Source organism: Silene latifolia, chromosome 2 (genome assembly GCF_048544455.1).
Source record: "Silene latifolia isolate original U9 population chromosome 2, ASM4854445v1, whole genome shotgun sequence".
Taxonomy (NCBI): domain Eukaryota; kingdom Viridiplantae; phylum Streptophyta; class Magnoliopsida; order Caryophyllales; family Caryophyllaceae; genus Silene; species Silene latifolia.
In genome coordinates, this window is record NC_133527.1 from 142,546,826 (window position 1) to 142,571,032 (window position 24,207).

The 24,207-nt window shown below is 39.7% G+C and overlaps 1 protein-coding gene and 1 pseudogene across 1 annotated transcript; both read left to right on the top strand.

Annotated features, from left to right (window-relative positions):
• The first annotated feature begins 13,156 nt into the window (after positions 1–13,156).
• Positions 13,157–14,485, top strand: LOC141643047 (lectin-like protein LEC). The gene has a single exon (XM_074452071.1). It carries the CDS (start codon positions 13,157–13,159, stop codon positions 14,231–14,233), a length of 1,077 nt encoding a protein of 358 aa, XP_074308172.1. The 3' UTR covers positions 14,234–14,485.
• Positions 14,486–15,607: 1,122 nt separating this feature from the next.
• Positions 15,608–20,210, top strand: LOC141643049 (proline transporter 2-like; annotated as a pseudogene).
• The last annotated feature ends 3,997 nt before the right edge of the window (positions 20,211–24,207 follow it).

Here is a 24,207-nt window from a genome sequence, read left to right on the forward strand (position 1 = left end):
TCCCCACCTAATATTCCACCGTATCAATGAGATTGCCCCCGAACTCCAAAAGGGGAAATTTGATAAGAAAACCGTGATTCCATACGGTATGTGGTTGTCCATTGTCTTCATGAAACGAAAGATTGTCATGAAAGGTAGCCCCGGTATCGAAAAACTCAGTGATGACATGACCATGGGTTTGCTTTCTCAAATGACATTGGCTATCAACAATGGGAAGTTGACCCGCAAGTTCTTGGGTAGAGGTAAGACTGGTGCAACAGTTGGCTCAACTGTTGAAATGGGTGTTGTTCTCGGTAAGTTGGACAAGCTTATGAACATGGTGTCCAAATTGGTTATGGACAATGAGACCCTTAAGGAAGATGTAGCTGAGCTCAAAACCTTGAATGAAGATCTCATTGAGCGTGTGCAAGCTCTTGGTGGTCATGTGTCCGATGATGAATAAGGCATCCATACCTACCCTTGCCCTCCTAGTCCAGCTCATCAACGAGCGACTAACAATCCCTGTCCCTTAATGTGCACATCTCCTCCCGTGGCGGGTTCCACGGAGGGCGAACTAGGGTGTGAAGCCACTTCCGCAAGTGACTCCACCACAATCACACACACAGCATCACATCTGTCACAACAACACAATCGTCACAACACAACAACACCAACACCGTCACCACACCACCCATCCTCCGATGATCAGCAGATAACAATAATTATGAAACAATATAATCTTAATCAATTAATAGTACTGAGTAGGAGAAACCCTACCTTAGCAACAACAGCAACACGGAAACCGAACAATCAGAAAAGCTCCTCTACGAAGTCTTCTCCTATACAATAACCACATATAGCACAATCACACATTGCACAATCCCCCTTTTCCCCAATTCCATATAAACAGTAAACCCTCAAAGGACTTACCAACAGTAGAATGAAAGATTGAACGCAAGGACTACGACAATTGCACACACAGTGGAGGATTAGGGAGTGATTAGAGTAATCGTAAAATGATTAGGGTTGTTAGAACACTCTTGGTTGATGATGCCAAGTTTCATTATGATTTAATCGTTTGCCTCTTAGTTTAATGCTTAGCAAATTGAAGCACCAAATGATAGATCAAACAAGTTCAAAGATGATCAAGATGAAGGACAAGTCAAGCATGCCCATAGCCTAGAACAAATGTTGTAAACGAGGTAGTTCAACATATTCATTTTACGTATAAGTTACGGCAAAACCGTGCAACAGTTCCTGTGACTGTTGCACCATGGTTTCTGGTACTAACGAATGGAGAATTTTCGGGAAAATTTACAAGTGTTTGAAATTCCTTTAAAAGCTTTTATATGTTCAAGAGGAACATTATTTCAAAATCAAGAACAAAAAGAACAAAAGAATATGCTTGCACAATAATTTAAAAGATGTCAATCCCATTTGTGCAAGTTGCCTTTCATGCTAAAAATGGGTCTTATGCTTTTTCCATTTGTGGCAAAATTGTGAGTTCCCATATTTTATGGGAAACACTCATTCTCTTTGGAAAAACGCAGCCCCTTGAGCCTCTCAAACCTGATTGTTCTTTTATATTTTTTAAATGAAAATGTATGCTACAAACTTGTGGATATTAGATTAAAGTAGTGTTTAAGATCCTTCTCTTACACACTACCTTTCTCTATAAATAGCCACTTTATTTTTCATTTATTGCAAGACTTTGAAAGAGCATTCATTGTAAACACTTTGCAAATCTTTTCAGCATTAAAAGCTTTGTTCTTCAATCATTTGCAAAACCGTTTTCTGTTTTTCAAAAGTCTTCAATTGTTTTTCAAAGTCAGTAAAATCTCCAAGTATCGGTTAATCAAGCTGTTGCATAAACGAATATGTTCAATGATTCTCGTGTTTAGGTCTTAATTGTAATCTCTATGTTCTTAAGTGAACCACTGAGATTCTGACTCTGTAAACCGTTGAGATAGAACCTTAAGTCTTGAAGCGGAGTAGCTTTGAGCAAGAGAGTGTCTTGAAGCGGAGTAGCTTTAAGCAATTGCAACCGGAGTAGGTTGGCGAGTTGTTTCATTGTAATGGTTTAGTTAAGTTTGAGTAAATTTCTAAACAAGCAATAAAATAACGGTTGGACGTAGGCTTCGGAGTAGGAGCTGAACCAATTTTTTAAACATCGTCTTGTTTGTTTATTTACTTTCACGTTCTCTTATCATTCTTCTTTTACACGTCAATCTCGCTCTCGTCTTTGTGCAATCTCTCATCTTGTTGCATAGACTGCTTGCACCGTTTGTGAACTTACAATCCATTAAGTTTCTCAAACTCGTATTAATAGATCTTACTTGTGTTAGTCATTAACCAAGTAAGGGAGAAAATTTTTAAAAGGTACACCTAATTCACCCCCTCCCCCTCTTAGGTGTTTATCGTTCTTAACTCTTCAAGGGTTGTAAATGACGTTTAGAAACTGACAAGGAAACATAGTCATACTCAAAAGATCCATCACATACTCCATATGTCAAGTCTTGAGCCATCATAGCTAAGACAAGGAAACACTACAAGCATGAAAACTACACAAAAACGGTAAGAACAATCCTTAAAGAACAAGTTCCTCAAGGTGAAAGCAAAATTAAAATAGACAAACAAATAAGAACTTAATTAAATAGCACCATCCCCGGCAACGGCGCCATTTTGATGGACAAGAGTTGGTCGTCACACATCCAATCAAACGCATTTATAATACTCAACAAACAACTAGTTAGTGGTAAGTCGAGGTCGATCCATGGGACGGTGTGCTTTGGGTTCTAAGTCTATCTATCTCAATTTATGCTAGTGTTACAATTTGTTTGGGTTTGTAGTTGTATCCTAGACTAATGCAAGCAATAAAGTAAAGCAAACAATGAACTAAGAAATGTAAACAAATGACTAAAAGCACTAGGAAGTCATGGGGTCATAGGGGATTCATGGTGTTTATCATACAAACATGTTTATAAAGTTGCAAGCAATTAATGTTGTAAAGGAACCGAGTTGGTTTATGTCTTACGGTTCATAGGAAGAGTTGGGTCCCCGCGGAGCCGAATCGATTAGATTGTACAACACCTACAAGTCGACTTACTTTCCTCCTATTCAACTTCTATGCATGGTCTAACAAGACTCGAGTTGGTTTATATCTTACAAGTCAAGTTGAGTAGATAAGAGATGGTAAAAATGTAAGGATTCATAGGCTTAGCATTTCATCAAACATAACATGTGCATAGGTTGACATCACAACAAGCAAGCAATTTAATTATGAAAACATATTAGATTAAGCATGATAAATCCCATGTTTATCTCTCCTAGTTACCCACTAATCCTAGATAAGAGACTACTCACTTATTATCATGGTAAACATGTCATTAATGGTGTCAATCATCACAACAAGTATAAACATGATAATAGAATGAAGAAATGAACAATAAAGATTAAAGGGTAAAGGAATTATACCAAACTTGAGATAATCCAAATAATAAAGCAAAGAATAATAGAAGAAACTTGATTGATTGATGAAGGGTTGTCAATCCTCCAATAATAACCCAAATAATCTTCAATTACCCAAAACAAAGGATGAACAAGAGAGAGATTAATGAAATGAAACTTGTATTAAAACTTGATTAAATGTTGATTACAAGATTAAAGAGAGATTTGATTGATATTAACTACACTAGAGATTGCTAAGAAGAACATGCCAATCTAATTAGACTAATGGGATATTTATAGTGGGGATTAGTTACATAGATTAGGGTTTACTAAGGGCTTAAATGACGATTAAGTCCTTGAGGAATCGCCGGTCTCAAGGGAGACTCCGGTCTCCTTTTCGCCGATCTTAGAAAAATATGTGCATCCTTCCTTAAAGCTTGTAGAAGACGAAATGGCTGACAGCCAATCCGGGCGTCCAGGGCACGGGACGGGCGGATTCTGGTGATTCTAGACGGGCGTCCACTGGGGGAAGACGCTCGGATTGTACCTCTTGGACGGGCGTCTTGTGGACAATCCGCTCGGATTGTCTTACAGCTACTTTCCTTCTTCTTTTCTTCCTTTTTCTTCATAGAATCCTTGAGGAATTCCTCGGGGATGCAAGTATCTTTTCTCATCATTGCCCATCTACTATAGTATGTACAAAGGCCTTCTAATCTTGTCTTCTCTTTGATGTTTGGTCATTGAATTCAATCAATTTAGCTTCATTTTGCCATGAAAATGCAAGGTTTGCACTCCTTTCCTACCAAGGAAATAAAACCTCAAAGAATATGCAAAACAAAGGACTAAGACAATAAATGACCCAAATATGCACTAAAAAGCATGGGAACAGGGCTAATTCGGGGACTAAATATGCTCTAATTATGGTCACATCAGTATTCCTCGGCAGAACCCAAACAGACTACACTCTTGTCACTACTCGGCCGAGTAGGCTCTACTCGGTCGAGTACTTAGCTTATAAAAATCCGTAGTATTACAGTCTTCCCCCCTTAAAAATAACTTCGTCCCGAAGTTCACACTCTACTCTAAAACAAGACACACAACACACACAAAAAAAACTTCCCAAAGAACACTTAACAACACCCAAGAACTACACAAAGCATCAGAAGACCTACTATTCCGACTCAAAGTAAGACAAAACACGCACGCGACCATCTCCTACCCCCTTAAAAAGACAATGGTTACGTCCCCGTAACCAAACATACCTGATCAAAAAGGTTAGGAAAACGTTCTCGCATAGCTTCCTCGGGTTCCCATGTGGCCTCTTCCACATTGTGATTAGACCAAAGTACCTTGAGTAAGACAGTCTCACCATTCCTTGTCTTACGAACTTTGCGGTCAAGAATCTCTTTAGGAACCTCGGCATAGGACAAGGACTCATCAAGCTCGATATTCTCCACCTCAAGTATATGTGACGGGTCACTCACATACTTCCGAAGCTGTGAAACATGAAAAACATTGTGGACTCTATCCAAAGCTGGTGACAAGGCTAATCTTTAGGCTACCTCGCCTACACGGTCCAAAACCTCATAAGGGCCTATAAACTTCTGACTTAGCTTACCTTTCTTCCCAAACCGCATTACCCCACGCATAGGTGACACTTTCAAAAGGACCTTGTCATCTACTGCGAACTCTATGTCCCTGCGAAGTAAATTGGCATAACTCTTTTGACGATCTTGAGTTGCTCTCATCTTTTGCCGAATCATCTGGACTTGCTCAACCATATCCTGTACCAGCTGTGGTCCTAAAAATACAGCCTCAGAACTATCATCCCAACAAACTGGACTTCGACACTTACGACCATACAAGGCCTCAAAAGGTGTCATCCCGATACTCGTATGATAACTGTTGTTGTATGAAAACTCAATTTGATCAAGTCTGTCCTCCCAGCTGCCCCCAAACTCCATGACACATGCCCTCAACATGTCCTCTAAGGTCTTGATGGTTCTCTCCGTCTGACCATCGATTGCTGGATGAAAAGTTGTACTCATCTTCAAGGTAGTACCCATCAATACTTGCAGTTCTTGCCAAAACTTGGATATGAACCTCACATCACGATCAGAAATGATATCCTTGGGTATACCATGTAACCGTACCACATGTCTCCTGTAACCCAATGCCAGCTGCATCTTAGACGAGGTATCTTTCATAGGAACAAAGTGAGCTGACTTGGTTAACCGATTAACAATCACCCAGATCATGTTATTACTTTGTTGTGACCTAGGCAATCCCACAATGAAGTCCATAGAGATTGACTCCCACTTCCACTCGTGTACCTCCAAAGACTGAATCTTACCCTGTGGTCTCCTTTGCTCACCCTTGACCCTCTGGCAGGTCAAACATCTAGCCACGAACTCAGCTACATCCCTCTTCATGTTTGGCCACCAGAAAGTCTTCTTAAGATCTTTGTAAAGCTTGTCACCACCCGGGTGAACCGAATAAGGAGTGCAATGAGCCTCCGACAAGATCACTCTCCTCAACTCTGCATCCTCCGGGACACACCATCTCCCATTAAAATGGACACTCCCATCTGTGTGGATAGAAAACCTGGAAACTGTCCCACTCTCCACTCTTGACTTCCATTCCTGAATCTTAGGATCAAGCTCTTGCTTACTCTTGATGTTCTCATATAAGTCTGGCTCAATCGTCAAATCCCCGATGGTATCCTCCTTCCTTATCATAAAGATCCCCATCCGAGAAATCTTATCTCTCAGCTTCAGCAAAGACATGGACGTACATAGCGAGTGAACGCTCTTCCTACTCAAAGCATCGGCAACAACATTGGCCTTACCCTCGTGATAGATGATCTCCATATCATAATCTCCGATCTCCATCCACCATCTTTGTCGCATGTTAAGCTCCTTCTGAGTGTAGATATACTTTAGGCTCTTATGATCAGAAAACACCTTAAAGGTTGCTCCATAAAGGTAGTGCCTCCAAATCTTAAGAGCGAAAACAACTGCACTCAACTCCAGATCATGAGTAGGGTAATTCTCCTCATATGGCTTTAGCTGCCTTGAAGCATAAGCTATAACCTTCCCTGCCTGCATCAAAACACAACCCAGACCATTCTTCGAAGCATCGGTGTATACCTCAAAGTTCTCACATCCCTCTGGCAAAGCTAGAATAAGAGCTGTGGTCAAACGTTCCTTTAAGGTCTGAAACGCCGTCTCACAACTCTCATCCCAAACAAATCTGGTCTCTTTCCTCATTAAGGCAGTCATAGGCCGCGCTATAGTAGAGAAATCTTTTACAAATCTCCTGTAATAGCCAGCAAGGCCTAAGAAACTCCGAATCTCGGCAACATTTTTCGGTGATTTCCACTTGGTCACGGCCTAAATGTTGCTAGGATCCACAGACACCCCTTTCTTAGATATCACATGACCCAGAAAAGCCACCTCCTCCAACCAGAACTCGCACTTAGATAGCTTGGCATAAAGTTGATTCTCTCTCAGAGTCTGCAAAACCATCCTCAAGTGCTCCTCATGTTCTTCCTTAGTCTTGGAATAGATTAAGATGTCATCGATGAAAACAACCACAAACCTGTCCAAGAACGGTGTAAAGATCCGGTTCATCAAATCCATGAAGGTTGCTGGTGCATTGGTCAACCCAAAAGGCATCACCACATACTCATAATGACCATATCGAGATCAGAACGCTGTCTTTGGAATATCATCATCTGCTATCCTCAGTTGATGATACCCTGACCTCAGGTCAATCTTGGAAAACACACCTGCTCCACTTAGCTGATCAAACAAGTCATCAATCCTAGGCAAAGGATACTTGTTCTTCACTGTGACACGATTTAACTCTCGGTAATCGATGCATAGCCTCATGCTCCCATCTTTCTTCTTCACAAACAGAACTGGGGCTCCCCACGGTGACACACTTGGCCGGATATAACCCTTGTCTAACAACTCATGTAACTGTTTCTTCAACTCAGCTAACTCTTTAGGTGCCATACGGTAAGGTGCTTTTGATATAGGACATGTTCCTGGTTTAAGCTCCACACTGAAATCAACATCCCTCTTTGGCGGCAAACTCGGTATCTCTTCCGGAAAGACATCATCAAACTCTCCCACCACAGGTATCTCAGCAGCTGATTGTGACTCTACCTATCCATCTCTCACATGACAAAGAATTAAGGGGCACTTCTTTCTCAGATATGACTTTAAAGTCATCACAGATATGAACTTACACTTAGGTTTTACCACAAACCCTCTGTAGGACACCCTAACACCCTTTGGACCCCTCAAAGACACTTTCTTTTGTCGACATTCTATTTTGGCATCATACTTACCCAGCCAATCCATCCCGACAATCACCTCAAACCCATCCATAGGGAACTCTAACAGGTCTACCGGTAAATCTAACCCTCCAACTACCATAAACACTCCCTTATATAAATTGAGACACGACACAGACTCCCCAGAAGGTATGAACACATCATCTTTTATAATCTCAAACTTTCCCAAACCCTTAGTCAAAGGCATGACTCCTAGACACAAAAGAATGTGTTGCCCCCCGAATCAAACAAAACAAAAGACGGTACATTATGAACAAGAAAGGTACCGGTGACTACATGTGCATCATTCTGCGCTTCCTGCTTGTCCATCATGAAGAGCTTCCCACTGTTTTTCTGTCCTCGTTCTTGGACCAAAGCATTGGAGGTGCTCGGCTTGGCTGCTGAATCCTGGGTGGCGCTGTTGTTCTGACGCTGATAAGATCCACCACCGCTGCGGTTATAACTACCCTGGTTGCTCTGTCCACCTCTGTTGCCCCATGATCCACCCGGTCGGTTGCTAGCAAAGCTCTGAGTCGGCCCCTGAGAGAAATTCCCTTGATAAGCTCCCGAACCTGCGATGGTCTTGCCACTTGTGCAATCCCGCCTCTTGTGGCCTACACCACCACAGTTGAAGCATGTAAGGTTGGAGTTGTCACTCAAACTCCGACCACCAGTCTTTCCCTAACCACGAGATCCCCCAGAGAAACCAGCTCCACCAGAAAAAGCCTTGGCGTGATTGAAGTTACCCCTCTTGTTGCCCGACTGATTGTTGTTTCCACTATCAGCCTTTCTTTTCTTGGCAGCAGCCCTTTCATTAATCTCTTTTGAGAGATCTACCATCCTCTCGGCTTGTCCCGCTCTCAGGTACACTTCCTTAAGGTCAGTCGCAACCCCAGCTGGCAGACGGCTCACGATCTTGGCAGATAGACCCCTCTCAAAACGGAGAGCCAAACCCCTTTGTCCCAACTGCATATCCTCAACATAGCGAGATAAATCTAGAAACCGGTGATAGTACTCAGTGAATGTCATCTCCTCTGACATGGTGAAGGAATCAAACTCAGATCTCATCTTATGTCGGATATGCTCCGGCACAAACTGCTCTCTCATAGCGCTCTTCAACCCTGACCACGGGATAGCTCCCAGACCCTCAGCCTGGTAGTAGGCCCTAGCATCCTCCTTGACGTTTTGCCACCACACGGCGGCTTCACCTCTCGGGTAGTATACTACCTGCTCAACGATCATATCATCAGGACACTTGACCACTTCCATGAGACTTTCCATCTCACGGTGCCATTTCTCAAGCAGCTTTGGTTCCCCAACACCCTCATATGTGGGAGGGTTGAAGCGGACAATGATGATGCTAAGCTGAGTAGCATCCACCGGCTTCTCATTCCCCTTTCCCACATTCTTAAGAGCCTCAAGAAGAGCATCTTGTTGCTCAATCATACGAGCAATCTCATCAATGGTCATCTCTGAAGCTTGAATTTGTGCGGCAGTTCTTTTAGGCGGCATTTTGAGCTGATAAGAGACAAGAAACGTAAGCACAAAAGCCTACGGCTCAAAATGTAACAATCTTCCGCCAAAGAAGCACTCGGCCGAGTACCAGACAGTACTCGGTCGAGTATCACTGATATTCGGTCGAGTAGTCGACTCCAGTAGCCGACCTCAAATTCACAAAACGCATACTCGTTCGAGTATAAACAACACTCGACCGAGTATGCTCTACTCGGTCGAGTATGCCTAAATACTCGGTCGAGTAAAAACATCCAGTAGCAACTGCTGCTTACTGCCAAACAACACTCGGTCGAGTGCCTGGTTACTCGGCCGAGTACCCCCTACTCGGTCGAGTACCTGCCCTGCTCGGCCGAGTCATGCTAAAGACGGGTTAAAATAGTACAGTGTCCCCTATCATGCTTTCTATCCCAACAATCAAACATATAACGACAGGAATTTTATGCCACATAATAAACACCTAATCATGCCAATCATTCTCATGTTAAAACCGATCCACCAAATTTCACATAGTCGTCTCTTCTACTACTTTTCCATTCACCATATATATACGAATTCACATACATATTTCTGACCATCACTTATTACCACCATCAACCTTCACATACATGCACACATATGACACAACTCTCAACACACTTCCCCATGTGACCGGCTCGAGTTAGTGAGGGCCAAATTGTGACTCCAGGACATCTCCCAAGTCTTTTCGGTAGCTCCAAATAACTCTCCCCGGGTTCATTTTATTTAGACTCCCTAAGTTCATTAGGTTCATTTGTTTTAGGTGCCGGAATCTTCGGCTCTGATACCACTTTGTAACACCCCATCATACCAAGGCGCCTTACCAGGACCACCCTACCATGAAAGCGTGTTACCATCTCGGTTGCCCGAGGTTAGTATATATCAAAAGCGTCTGAACTGTGCACATTTATTAAAAGTACCATAAAGTATAAATGTTTACATCAACCAAATCTAAAACCAAACCAATAAAATAAATTCAATGTCTGACAACTACAAAATCATAACTAAGACTCAAGAATGTGATGCTAGAACTGGTGAAGACGACTCCCCCATGACCGCCCAAGCTCACCAAAAGCAATACCTGTCAAGCCTGTTCACCATCCCCGAATGGATCATAGCAGATACCACAAACAACAACAACGGGGTCAGTACCATTCAATCAATACAAGACAAACAAACAATGCATCCGGCTGATCATCCTTCGTAGTAACCGACTACACACCGAAGTGTGTAACCCTGCCAGATTACCCATCGCAACAGGTAATCCACTCCGCCAGTGGGTGACCGCAGCCCATCCCCACCTAGTCCAGCTCATCAACGAGCGACTAACAATCCCTGTCCCTTAATGTGCACATCCCCTCCCGTGGCGGGTTCCACGGAGGGCGAACTAGGGTGTGAAGCCACTCCCGCAAGTGACTCCACCACAATCACACACACAGCATCACAGCTGTCACAACACCACAACCCTCACAACACAACAACACCAACACCGTCACCACACCACCCATCCTCCGATGATCCGCAGATAACAATAGTTATGAAACAATACAATCTTAATCAATTAACAGTATTGAGTAGGAGAAACCCTACCTTAGCAACAACAGCAACACGGAAACCGAACAATCAGAAAAGCTCATCTACGAAGTCTTCTCCTATACAATAACCACATATAGCACAATCACACATTGCACAATCCCCCTTTTCCCCAATTCCATATAAACAGTAAACCCTCAAAATACATAAATGACATGGGAAATAAGGACTTACCAACAGTAGAGTGAAAGATTGAACGCAAGGACTACGACGATTGCACACACAGTGGAGGATTAGGGAGTGATTAGAGTAATCGTAAAATGATTAGGGTTGTAAATGACGTTTAGAAACTGACTTCTAATATTAAATAACCCTAAACACTTCCGCATAAAACCGCTGAAATATTACTCGCCAGACCGGATACTCGGTCGAGTAAAGTGTATACTCGGCCGAGTATCCTCTACTCGGTCGAGTATTCACTATACTCGGCCGAGTATTTCTCGGCAGAACCCAAACAGATTACACTCTTGTCACTATTCGGTCGAGTACTTAGCTTATAAAAATCCGTAGTATTACAAAGGATATTTATAAACTGGCCCCGGATAAGAGACCGAAAGACGAGGGATATTGGGAGAGTTAGCTGTGTGGAAGATATGGACGACAAGGTTCTGGTTCAGGATAACGAATAAAGGCTAGATGGAGTTCTTACTTTGATACTTTATTCAATGAACATCAAGAGCAAGGTTTTTGGGATGTACAAGTAACGCCAAGCATGGTTAATCGGAAATTTGTGCGTAGAATACAAAATAGTGAAGTTATAAAGGCATTAAGGAAAATGGGATCAAAGAAAGCAAAGGGACCGGATGGTATACCCATAGAAGTTTGGAGGTGCTTGGGGAGAAAGGAATCGAATGGGTAACCATGTTGTCAACAAGATTTGGAGGAGCAATAAGATGCTATCAGCTTGGAGGAGAAACACTTTTGTGCCTTTGTATTAGAATAAACGTGATGTCCAAGAGTGTTTCAATTATCGGGGAATTAATTAAACTTATGAGTCATACGATGAAATTATGGGAGCGAATAATCGAGCAAAGGCTTAAGAAATGTGTAGACATCTGGGATAACCAATTTGGATTTATGCCTGGGAGATCGACTATGGATGCAATTATTATCATGACAGTTGATGGAACACCATCGGGACAAGAAGAAAGACCTGCATATGGTTTTTATTGACTTGGAAAAAGCATATGATAGCGTACCGAGAGAAGTACTTTGGTGAGCTTTGGTGAGAAAGGGTGTGTCGAAAAGGCTGACCCGAGACTCAAAATTGATCTGATTTACAGAACTTGAATAACACCCGGAACCCGAATTGACTTACCCGACCTGAAAATGACCCGAACTTTCTTGACCCGTAATAGAGCCGACCCGAAATGACCCAATTCGAAACAACCCAACTCGAAAATGACCCGAAAAAATATAACTCTAATTGATCCAAAAAGACTTGAACTAACTTTTCCTATGTTAATCATTCACCCGAAGTAACCCGACCTGCTTGACCCAAAACAGACCTGGTCGACAAACCTGAAACAAGCCTGTAACCTGAAATGACCCGACCCGAACTAACCCGAAAATGTGACAAACTCAAAATAACCCAATCCGAACTGGCCCGACCCGAACCCCACTCGACTGACTCGTTTCTCAAGTCTATATAACCCCTAGATAGACTTGACAAACAGGTCAACCAGGTCGGGTTTGGTTCAGGTCAATTTTGGGTCGGATTGATTTCGAGTCAACTATTATGAAGTTATTTGTGAATAATAATCATTTTGCAAGAATAAAACTTCGGGTCGGGTCAATTAAGGTTCGGGAGTTGATTTCGGATGTCGGGTCGAATTAGGGTCGGGTCAATTTCGTAAGGTCTACCTCTACCCCAACCCATGAACATTTTCAAATGTATGGACCCAATACCTTGATGGGCTGGACAGCTTATAAGTTGATGGGCCAATTATAATTAGTGATGTTTCAACAACCTCAAGGACGTGCACGTGCTATCCTACTGGATTAGTGGACACCTCGGATTTCCAACTAACACCCCACTCTTTCCCTCTCTCTTCCTTCTCCTCATCTCTCTCATAATCTTTATCAAAACCACCTATATCCTCTGAATTCCCAAATATCCGATCTTCAAGAAATGTAGAAACCAATAATCAAATTAATAAAAATCTAATAAAAAATCTGAATAATTTCTACATTTCCCTCTATTTTCTCTTACAATTCATATCATATAGATCTTTAGAAGAACAAATAAATCAAATTTGTACAACAATGAATCAAATCCAAAGGTACTATCTTTCATCATCTTTTTTCCTAATTTTTCATTTCTTACCCTTAATTGCTGAACCCATTTCTTCATTTTCACTCAAATCTTTCAATGGCGATAAAGATTCAGACTTTAATTCCGATTTTGCCCTTTTAGGGGATGCCCAGATTGCAAATGAGGGAAATTTTGTCAATTTGACTTCTCCTAATTCTGGGTCAAGTTCTGGGCAAATTGTTTATAAGAAACCCTTTACCTTTATCGATTCGAAATCATCAAAACCCATTTCATTTTCCACTGAATTTACTTTTACTATAACTCCTGGTGATGGAGATGGTATGGCTTTTGTAATTTTCCCCAAGGTTGAGGAACTTTCAAAGGTTTTTGATCAAGGGTATTTTGGTCTTTCTGGTATGGTTGACCAGAAATTTGTTGCTGTTGAGTATGATACTAGGAAAGATGATAATGTAGGTGATTTCAATGGTAATCATGTTGGTGTTGATGTTGGAAATTTTGTATCTGAGGAGATTAGTGATGTATCATCTATTGGTTTGCTTCTTAATGGTGGGGTTCCTTTAAAATCTTGGATTGATTATGAAGCTAGCTCTAAGAGGTTGGAGATTCGGTTGGCCGAATCCGGCACTGAGAGACCTTACAACCCTTTGATCTTTTACCCTATCGATTTGTCGAAAATGTGGGATAGTAAGGATCTTTTGGTGGGGATTAGCTCGTCGAGTGGGAATTCGAGTCAAATTAGCAGTTTATCTTCTTGGAGTTTTGAGATTAGGACGATTCCTAGTTCACTACATTCAGAACCATTGAATCCCGAGAGTAAAATGGATGAAAATCAACGCGTTCCTATGAAAAAGAGTTGTTTCTTGACGATTCTTGGTGGGGTGATATTTGCCACTGGATGTGGTACAATGTTGGCATTCATTGCGTTGTTTTTGTGGGTTATCTTCTTCGGTAGGCACTCTAATGTTGTGCCTGAATTACCGATGAATCCCGTGGATTTCAAATATGAGAAGGTCGATGTTACTGTCGACAATGTTGATGATGAGTCCACAAGATTATCGACTGGCTAAGTTCTTATTTTTTTTTTTTTTTCTTATTCCTTGTGAAAGTATTGTTATATTTTATTATGCTCATCAAACATTCAAACTCACCCGGTTGTTGTATCTTCATTGTGTGACTGAGTAAGTGAGTATGATCCTCATCCACTATGTAAATTTTGTGTTGCCTTGGTGCGTCCTATGTAGTTTTGTTTGTGATAGCTAGTATTGTATCGAGAACTCGGGTGTAGAATGTTATGTGAATGAGATTCATTCTTTCATGTAGCTTTTGATTCTTATTATATTGGCATACATTACTTAATTTCATTAAATCAACATGTTCATTTATTTATTCAGAGCCTTCTGAAGCTTCTTAGAAGTGATAATAATTGTCAATGAATCATAGGGCGAGAGGAGACGATGTTTGTTGCATTTGAGTTTTCTGTTTGTAGCTGGAATTTGATTCTGATGTTCTGTGGCATCTTGATATTGGTAGTTCTATTGCAGTTGTATAACAGCTTGTTTAGAACAATAATCGGCTGGTAAGTGTATGTCAGTTATAATTCTTGGTTAGTCGTCTGAATGCTTATGTTCGATTGATGAATGTTTATGTTCTATTCATCGTAGATGCATGGGTGAGTTCTTTATGAATTTGCCGGAATAATTCATTTGGCAAGAAAATGAGGGATTCTTACGTTTGTGTTTGACATCACAAAAGGATGAATTAGCCAAATATTAGTACATAATAAAATTTAGGAATGCAGGTTTGGATCGATTGGACGAGTCAAGTGGTCAACCTCTTTTTGTTTGATCTATTGATCTCTAATAATTTAGTTGGACATGGCAGAGATTCTTTAGTTTAACAAGTTAACGAGTCTTTGAACGACTCCGTCAAGTGAGACAATATCTCACCAAAGAAAGAGCCAAAGACGGCACTTAAAGAATTGATGGAAAATAGAGAACTCAATGACAATGAGAGACCATCTATCCCAACTTTTTGGGTTAAATTTTCAGTTAGCGAAACCGCAGTGTTTTGCATGTAGTAAATCGTCTTAACTATGCAGGCTTTCGATTTTTGCGTGGAATATGAGAGATGTTTGATTAAACACTGTCCTTCGCTATATATAAAACATACTCCATGGGTGATGTTCCCTCCATAACATTTTGTTACGATAATTGGTTCGACACTGCTTACATTTTGCGCCAACTTGATACGGTGAATGTATTAGTACAATTCTACATAGTTAGAAATTTGATGTCGATGCTACCTCCATTATGCAGTAACTTGATGCAGTGTATGTACCACAAGCCTGCATAGTTGGAAAATTGGATTGCTCTTTGCTTTCTGAAAATGTTCAATTTCTTTCTTTTTAAAGTTAAATGCAAAATTAAGGGAATTATTTATAGATGGCTAGGAAAAGATTTGGGACGGTCATGGTTCCGCTTGGATGGATAGGTGGCGTAGTTGGTCTCATTGTAGCAACTGCCATATCGCTGTACGCAAATACTCTTGTTGCTAAACTTCACGAATTTGGGGGGAAGAGGCATATCCGATACAGGGATCTTGCAGGATTCGTATATGGTAGGTTGAAGAAAATAAAAACCTTAACATCTGTCCAATACCTCACTTTTCACTAAACACCTAGTTATTTACATCTAAAGTTTTTGAACGTTGTCAGGTCGTCGAGCTTATTCAGTTACGTGGGCGCTGCAATATGTGAATCTATTTATGATCAACACTGGATACATTATTCTGGCAGGTTCTGCACTGAAGGTATTCTCAACTGGTTTTAGTGCTGAATAATTTTTCAATAGTACGCCTAATAACGTATACGATGTGGGGGATTAGTAGATATATCCAAGCTTACCACCACGAAAAATGCATATTGAATTGCATCGACCAGAAATTAAGAATAAGGAATAGCAAGTCATTGGCTCCACAGAAAATGGATTACTTCGGTTTTCAGAGTAAAATACGAATCCTCTTTTAGATAGACATGCAATGACTTCAATCTAGTGAAAAACTTCTGACTTGTTAAACACAGTATCTGGCTTTTTTTATAATCTGGAAGTTTTCAACAGACACATATTAATCTCTTTTGTAGGCGACATATGTTTTGTACCGGGATGATGACATTTTGAAGCTTCATATTGTATAGCCATAGCAGGGATTGTATGTGGAATGTTTGCTATAGGAATACCTCATCTATCTGCTCTAAGGATTTTGCTTGGAGTTTCAACGGTCCTGAGTCTGGTCTACATTGTTGTAGCCGTTGTGCTTTCAGCTCGAGATGGTGTGTTCACTCTTTGTTTGCTCTCTTTGTCAACGAACTTTTACAAAGAGTTGAACTCTTTAGAACCTGATGGTTTCTACAGTTGTTCTTAAAGCTTCTGTGTCAACTTCCTTTGTCTAATTGGCTTATTTTGAAATAGAACAGGCATGCCAATAGCTCGGAACTTTGAGCATTATTTTTAAAGCTTCTGTGTCAACTTCCTTAGAGGGTTTATGGTACGATTACTGAGAACACTCATTGTACGTGAATTTTTCAGGAATTCAGTATAACTTAACTGGGAACAAAGTCAGCAGAATATGTACAACAATTGGAGCAGCTGCCAGTTCCGTTTTTGCTTTTAATACCGGAATGCTTCCTGAGATTCAGGTTCTATCTTTCTTCCCAAACCACTTCGCTATTTCGCAATTTTAGATTTTTAGTCATCCTGATATATATTTTCTGTACATAATATCTTCATTGTTTTTAGTCATACTGGACCTGTTTGGGTTAAGACCTTGGCAAATATTTCCGCCTTTCTACATTCAGTAATAGCTTTGCATGTAAATCTCTTCATCCGTCCTTACCTAACTTTGTTTCCCATATCTAATAGCTCGTACTATTAGTCTCCTAAAAGACAGTCTCGTGTACTATATTATATAATGTGAGACCGACCCATCTAATCAAAAATTCTACTTATGGAGTACACATTAACCCATGTATCTTATGGTTTTCCTTTCCAGATACTTCCTCCATTCAACTCCACTCTACCTATTTGTATTTTGCACAAATATTAAGAAGGGTGGGGTTGGGTGAAAAATATTGTATAAATAATGAGGTATAATGTAATTAAGTGGGGTATGAGTGAAAAAGGGTGGAGTTTGATGTAGAAGTAGTGGGGTATGAGTGGTAAATATTGTAAATAAGTAATGGGGTATGAGGACAAAATGGTCATTTGACATTCTTTTTTAGGAAATAGGTAGAGTGGAGTTGAATGGATGGAAAAGGAAAGATGGTAGAGTGGAGTTAAATGGAAGAAGTATTTGCTAGTCCAATGTATGAATATTTAGACACAAGATACATCATCAAAGGAAGCGCACTTGCCCCACGCAACTTGGGTTTTCGGGTAATGGTAAGGGGAGGGTACCTCGCATTCAACACATATGTGGCAGCTCTGCTACCTTTCCTAGGGGACTTTATGAGCCTTACCGGAGCTATTAGCACATTTCCCCCGACTTTCATTCTGGCAAACCACATGTACCTGAGGGCGAACAACAATGAGTTGAGCTTGGTTCAGAAGCTATGGCACTGGATGAATGTTTGTTTCTTTAGTCTAATGTCTTTGGCTGCTGCTATTGCTGCTGTAAGACTTGACCCTTTTTTTTTTCCGCTTATTTTCACCCATTTCGATTCAAATTTCTATTCGATTTAGTTTAGCTCGATTCGATTCACTCCATTCGATTCGATTCATTGAAACTCCATTCGATTCGATTCGATTCACTCCATTCGATTCGAAATTTAGCTCCATTAAATTCAGCTCATTTCAGCTTTACTAATTTAAATAATAGTTATTATTAATTTTGTTAACAATAATACTATTTTTTTAATATTAATATTATTTATTATTTATTATTATTATAATTATAATTAATAATATTGTTAATAATTTATTTATTTATTTATTACTATTACTATTATTATTATTATTATGATGATGATGATGATGATGATGAATATTATTATTAAAATGAATAATAATGTTATTAATGTTGTTGTTGTTGTTATTATTATTATTATTATTATTATTATTATTATTATTATTATTATTATTATTATTATCATCGTTGTTATTATAATAATTATTGGTATTATTATTAAAATTCATAATATTTATTGGTATTATTATTAAAATTCATAACATTTATTATTAATATTATTAATGAGGCACACCGAACCGACTTGACTCACTTGCCAATACGGGGTCTTACAAGTCAACACGCTTGCCAACATGGTTACAAATTCGCTTGGTACCCTACGAATCACAAATCGTTAAAAGTGAATTCTATCAAGTTGATTACTGAAAATACATGTAACACATTTTCTATAAGCGAATCGCGAATCGGTAAGGCGTATTCATAGCGAATATGGTAACCGTGCTTGCCAAACCATCATTTGAGGTACACATAAAACCTATAAATATCTCACTATTCACCAATCAATGGTAAAAACTTCTCACCAACAACTTCCTCTCTCTAGAAGTAAGACTACTCGAGCTACTACAAGAGGGCACATAGACCTTAGCTTTAAGCAAGGTCCCGACTATCCACCATTACCGTAAGGCATCAGAGAAGGACCTTTTGCATACCCTCTGAGGCCTTTGTTACGCGTGAAAGATCCATCCAAAGAGAGCAAGCATAGGCTCGAGATGCCATATGAGAGTAGGGCGTTGACTCGGCCTGAATTCGAGCAACGCTTACTTGAGTGTTTTTATTCTAAACAATTATTTTACTAATATCATTATTAATATAACCTTATTATTTATTATTGTTATTAAAAATATTATTAGTAGAAAAATACTATTTTTTCATTATCATAATTTATGATTATTCATATATAATATTATAATTTTTTTCTTATAAATATTAATTTTAGTATTACTATTATACTATGAATATTAATATATTATAGTTGATAATAACAATAATATTGAATACTATTATTATTATTAATATGATTATTTCAGTTCAATTCAAATTCAATTCAAACTTTATTCGATTCGATTCGATTCACTCTATTCGATTCGATTCGACTCCATTCGATTCGATTCGACTTCATTCGATTCGATTCATTTCGATTCATTTCAAATTCAACTCCATTCGATTCGATTCAAATCTAAAAAGCCAGAAAGAACAGGACCTAAATTTTTGTAGACTCTAAAACATATCACATTTGTGCAGATTTATGAGAATATGTAGGTTAGAGTGACTTCTACAACATTTATTCTCTTCTCTTGTTCCTTGTACACATCTTAATTCATTGTGAACTAGGACAGAGAAATGGAGAAAAAAAACCAGAATTTTTCGTTGTACATTTTCTAAATTACAAGTTACTTATCTTAGTGTCTTAATTTGGATCATCCTTTTGTTACTCCGCTGTGGAGTTTCAATCAGGTGGAGTACTTAATTCGTCACAACTCACATGTCATCTCCTGGTTACCTTCGGTTCAGGTTGGGTTGAGACAAATCAAGTTGTATCAGTTATCGTTCTTGCCTCAGATTAGAAGGGGTGTGTCGGTTCCGATTTACTGATTAGTTACGACTTTTTGAAATCAAGAGTTCTGGCTGGAGTTACTTTCCCCTCAATCAAGTTAGCTTAGCAATTAAAATGAGAAACAGGAAGTGATAGAAAAGGCAAGAACGGTCTATATAATACCAGAAGGCGTTCATCACAATCAGTCCGACTGGTGCGCGAACACAGGTTAAGGACGGCGGCATCTATTTTCAGCACAGTCATCACTTCTCGTAGAATGCTATAATTTCTTCTATTTTACTTCAGATTTCTACAGTAATTTCCTTACCATTTAACTCATTACACTACTCCTTACTAGTGAATTCGCATGAAGTTTCTGTTTATAGTGCAGTCGAAAGTTTCTGTTCCTGTGATGTGATGTAAAAGCACAGACATCGACATTAGGGTGTAGATGCAACATCTTTGTTTAGTAGCTGATGATTAAAGTTTAATTCCTAGAATCAAGAACTGACTTCCAGTTATCATGAGTTATTAACAAAAATATTTGTCATTTTAAGATGTTTCCAAAGTCTTTTTAACTTTTAAGTTTGGCTTCATGTCGTCCTTCATCATAGACAAGCCACGAGAAAGGACAAGACTAGATGAGAATCTGATAGAAATGAAGTAGAAAAGACTGGAGGTAACATCATCATTAAAGCAGAAATAAAACAAGGAAATCAATCAAGTTTCCACAATCCAGTAAAAAGTCGTAAACGAACCAGAAACAGAAAATGAGAGACCTTAGACATGGGCAGGCGCCCATGCTAATCTAGTAGTACAACATACAAAGAAACCAAAATACGACAATATCTAAACAAGATAGGACACAAGTTACATGACAGATTTAACACTCCAGACCTTCCTAAGAAAGACGGTCGTCAGAACAGTGTTGGTTTGTAGAGATGCTTTTAATATGGCTAATCCCTGCAAAAACAACCAACCCAAACAGGCAAACATCATGTGTCTATTATTATATCTGAATCACTGTACATACAAGTTATAGGACCATGATTCCGCTTCAGTTTAACCAAAACCAAATTAATGAATTTATACCTTAATACTACTAGTTAGTAAAACAAGTTAAATAGGTACCTCCTGGAGACCAATTTCAACATTTTTGTCCTCCAACTCCGAAAAATCTCTAACATGGGACTTGATGAGAGCCATTGAGAATGGGCTGACCTCCAAATTATCGGTCACCATTATTGTTGTTAAAATCGCGATCCGGATCGTAGGATCGTACGATCCTACGAACCAAAAAGTGGAAAACGATTCAAATCGTCGTAGGATCGTTTTGGTGGTAGGATCGGTATAGGATCGGTCAGGATCGGGTAGGATCGTACAGGATCGTACATGATCGTGTAGGATCGATGGTAGGATCGTTCAGGATCGTAAAATGCTTATTTGTGCAACAAAGTTGTGAGTTTGTTGTTCTTATATACTTACAACTCTAAATTAAAGATATATGTAATATATTGATATGATTATTAAGACTTTCATGTCATTAAATAAACTTTTTAACATTATACATCACAAATTATACCAAATAGTTTATATAAACTTGTTTATCCAAGCTATTTGTAGGATCTTACGATCCTACGATTCGATCCTGCGATCCGATCCTACTACCCCTCTTCAATCCAATGTAGGATCTCGATCCTAACAACATTGGTCACCATATAATGTGAACCTCTCCTCACATATTTAGGTTTAAGGAGGGGGGGATCATAAATCGATAATAAAGGGACACAAACAGTTGCTGAGTCAATTAGTCCTCTAAGAGCATTGACTTTGTACTTCTCTGACTCAAAGCATTGAGTATCCAGAGACTCAATACTTTTCATTTAGAAGTAGAACTTTTGAGACACGTGAAAGGGGCAATGACATTAAACTGAATATAAAATCCACAAACTCCTTTTCTGCTTCTACAAACACTACTTTCTTTTCATTGTCTGATTGTTGATTGGTGGCGTATGCAGCTGTTTTGAGCTCCTATGCATGCCCGTCTTTATATTCTGGCTGCAGTGTTTCGAGGATAATCTCAACTTTTTTTTTTTTGAAAACTGATAGGGCGTCATTGGGTGACGCCCAAATTGGGTGTCACCCTCTTACATGCATTTTTAATTGAAGGGGTTCCTATTCACCCCTTGTGAGAAGGTGGCGCTCAAATTAAGTGTCACCCAATGACGCCCTTTCATTTTTTTTTTTATACTACCCAAGCACTTGATGGAAAACAGCAAGATATAACTAGGACTGAGTGGATGGAACTATGGTCCTATGGTACTTGTGAGATAACTATACACCCATAGTTCCACTCTATCGTACTCCCTCCGTACCACACCAAAGGTAACACTTACTATAAACGGACGTACCACACCAAAGGTAACATTCCTTATTTGGCCCACAACATTACCAAATTATCCTTATACCCATTTGATATTTACACAAAATGTCATTATATACCCCACCTACCAACCCACAATTAAACCCACAATTACATACCCCACCTATTTTTTCCCTCTTTACCCTTACTTTTTCCACCTTTTCTTAAATACTCCATTTTTCTCTATGTTACCTTTGGTGTGGTACGGAGGGAGTAGTTTAAAGTACATGGGGTACTTTAATATCACACTAGTGTTAAATCCATGTAAAAATACATGGATTGAAACTAAATTATCAAATGAAGAACAAATAAAAATTAAAGTTTTATAGATTAAATTTTGTTATATAATATGTGAATTTGTTTAATTATTTTAATTAACATTTTAAAGATCCAATCAGTATGATTTTTGTCAATAATTTTGTATTTCCTCAGTCCCTCCCTTATTTTATCGTGTAAGAATTAAGAGAGGCTTTGAAAGGTCTTTTTATTTGGCAACCGTGAAATTCGTAACAACTACATACTTATCGCTACTTTAGCTAGTTGATGAGTGATGAGTCACATTATTTAAGTTACAAGGGATAAAATTAGAGATGTCAATGGATCGGGTTCGGGTCGGGTAAAGCTTCACCCGTATCCATCCATCACATTAAAAACCTCATCCAACTCATCCATCATCCGCGAAACTAATCATCCATACCCGTCAATCCATATGCCCCTCCACATGCCTCGAATTTTTCATGTGATGAAATAACTCAAAGGCAATTAGCACATTGTCCGTTATCAATCTCCCTGGTGTAAAAGCATTTTGATTCTCCGAGACAATCTCATTTAAAAACTGCTTGAGGTGATTTGCTAGCACTTTCGAAATTAATTTCTACACCACATTGCATAAACTAATAGGTCGAAAATCACGAATTTTGTCAGGGGCCTTCTTTTTAGGCATTATAACAATATGCGTGTGGTTAATACCCCTCGGCATTGGAGCCCCCATCCAAGATTCCCACAATCGTGCTCATCACCAACGGACCAACAATATGCCAATATGTTTGATAAAACAAGCCATTCATCCCATCCGATCAAGGAGCTTTGAGCGTGTGTATCTGATTCAACGCCTCAACTACCTCTTCCTCCGTGTATGCTTGGCGTAACAACCCATTCATCCGGTCAGTAACCCGTCCTTCCATGCCTTGGAAAATATCTCCAAAGTCACGAGGAGGGGAAGTTGTAAAGAGCTCAGTAAAGTACCTCGTTGCAACTCGTGAAACAGCCTCATCACCGCACCTAGAGACTCCCTCATCATCAACCAGTTTGCTAATAAAGTTTTTCGCCTTCCGCTGACCCGCCTGTCTATGGAAACAACTCGTATTACGGTCCCTATCTTTAAGCCATAGAGCCCGCGAACGCTGTCTCCAAAATTGCTCCTCCTGTCTACAAAGATCAGGCACCTCCCTCACTAGTTTCCTCCTCCTCCTCACGTCTTTAGCAGACCCCCCGTATTGAGTCTCTCAATTTGGCGTCTTTTAGTAGCAACGGCCTTAACAATCTTCCCTATACTCACCCGTTTCCACGACTGTAACTCAGCTGCACTCTCGCTCAATGCCTCCATAATGTCCCAACATCTATCAAAGCCCCTCCTCACCGCATCCTTACTCCCGTCCTCCCCCACTCAAACCTGTTCAAACCGAAACCTTCTCCTACATCCCTCAACATTCTCCCTCCTATCTAAGACAAGCTTGAGAGGTGAGTGATTAGACCACTCACGACCTAAATGCACTAGTCGCGCATAAGGAAAACGCTCCTTCCACTCCACTGTACCCATAGCACAATCGATTCTACTTTGTCTATTATCCTCCCCCGCTTGCCCATTATCCCAAGTAAAACCATACCCCTTGAATTGGACATCAGCCAACCCACAATCATCAAGGCCTCCCGGAAATTGTTCATCTGCCACTGGGCTCTCTGACCCCCTTTCATTTCAGTCGCGTAAAGAATCTCGTTATAGTCACCAATGCATACCCACGGCAAAGAGGATTGACTACTAAGAATACGCAATAATTTCCATGAGA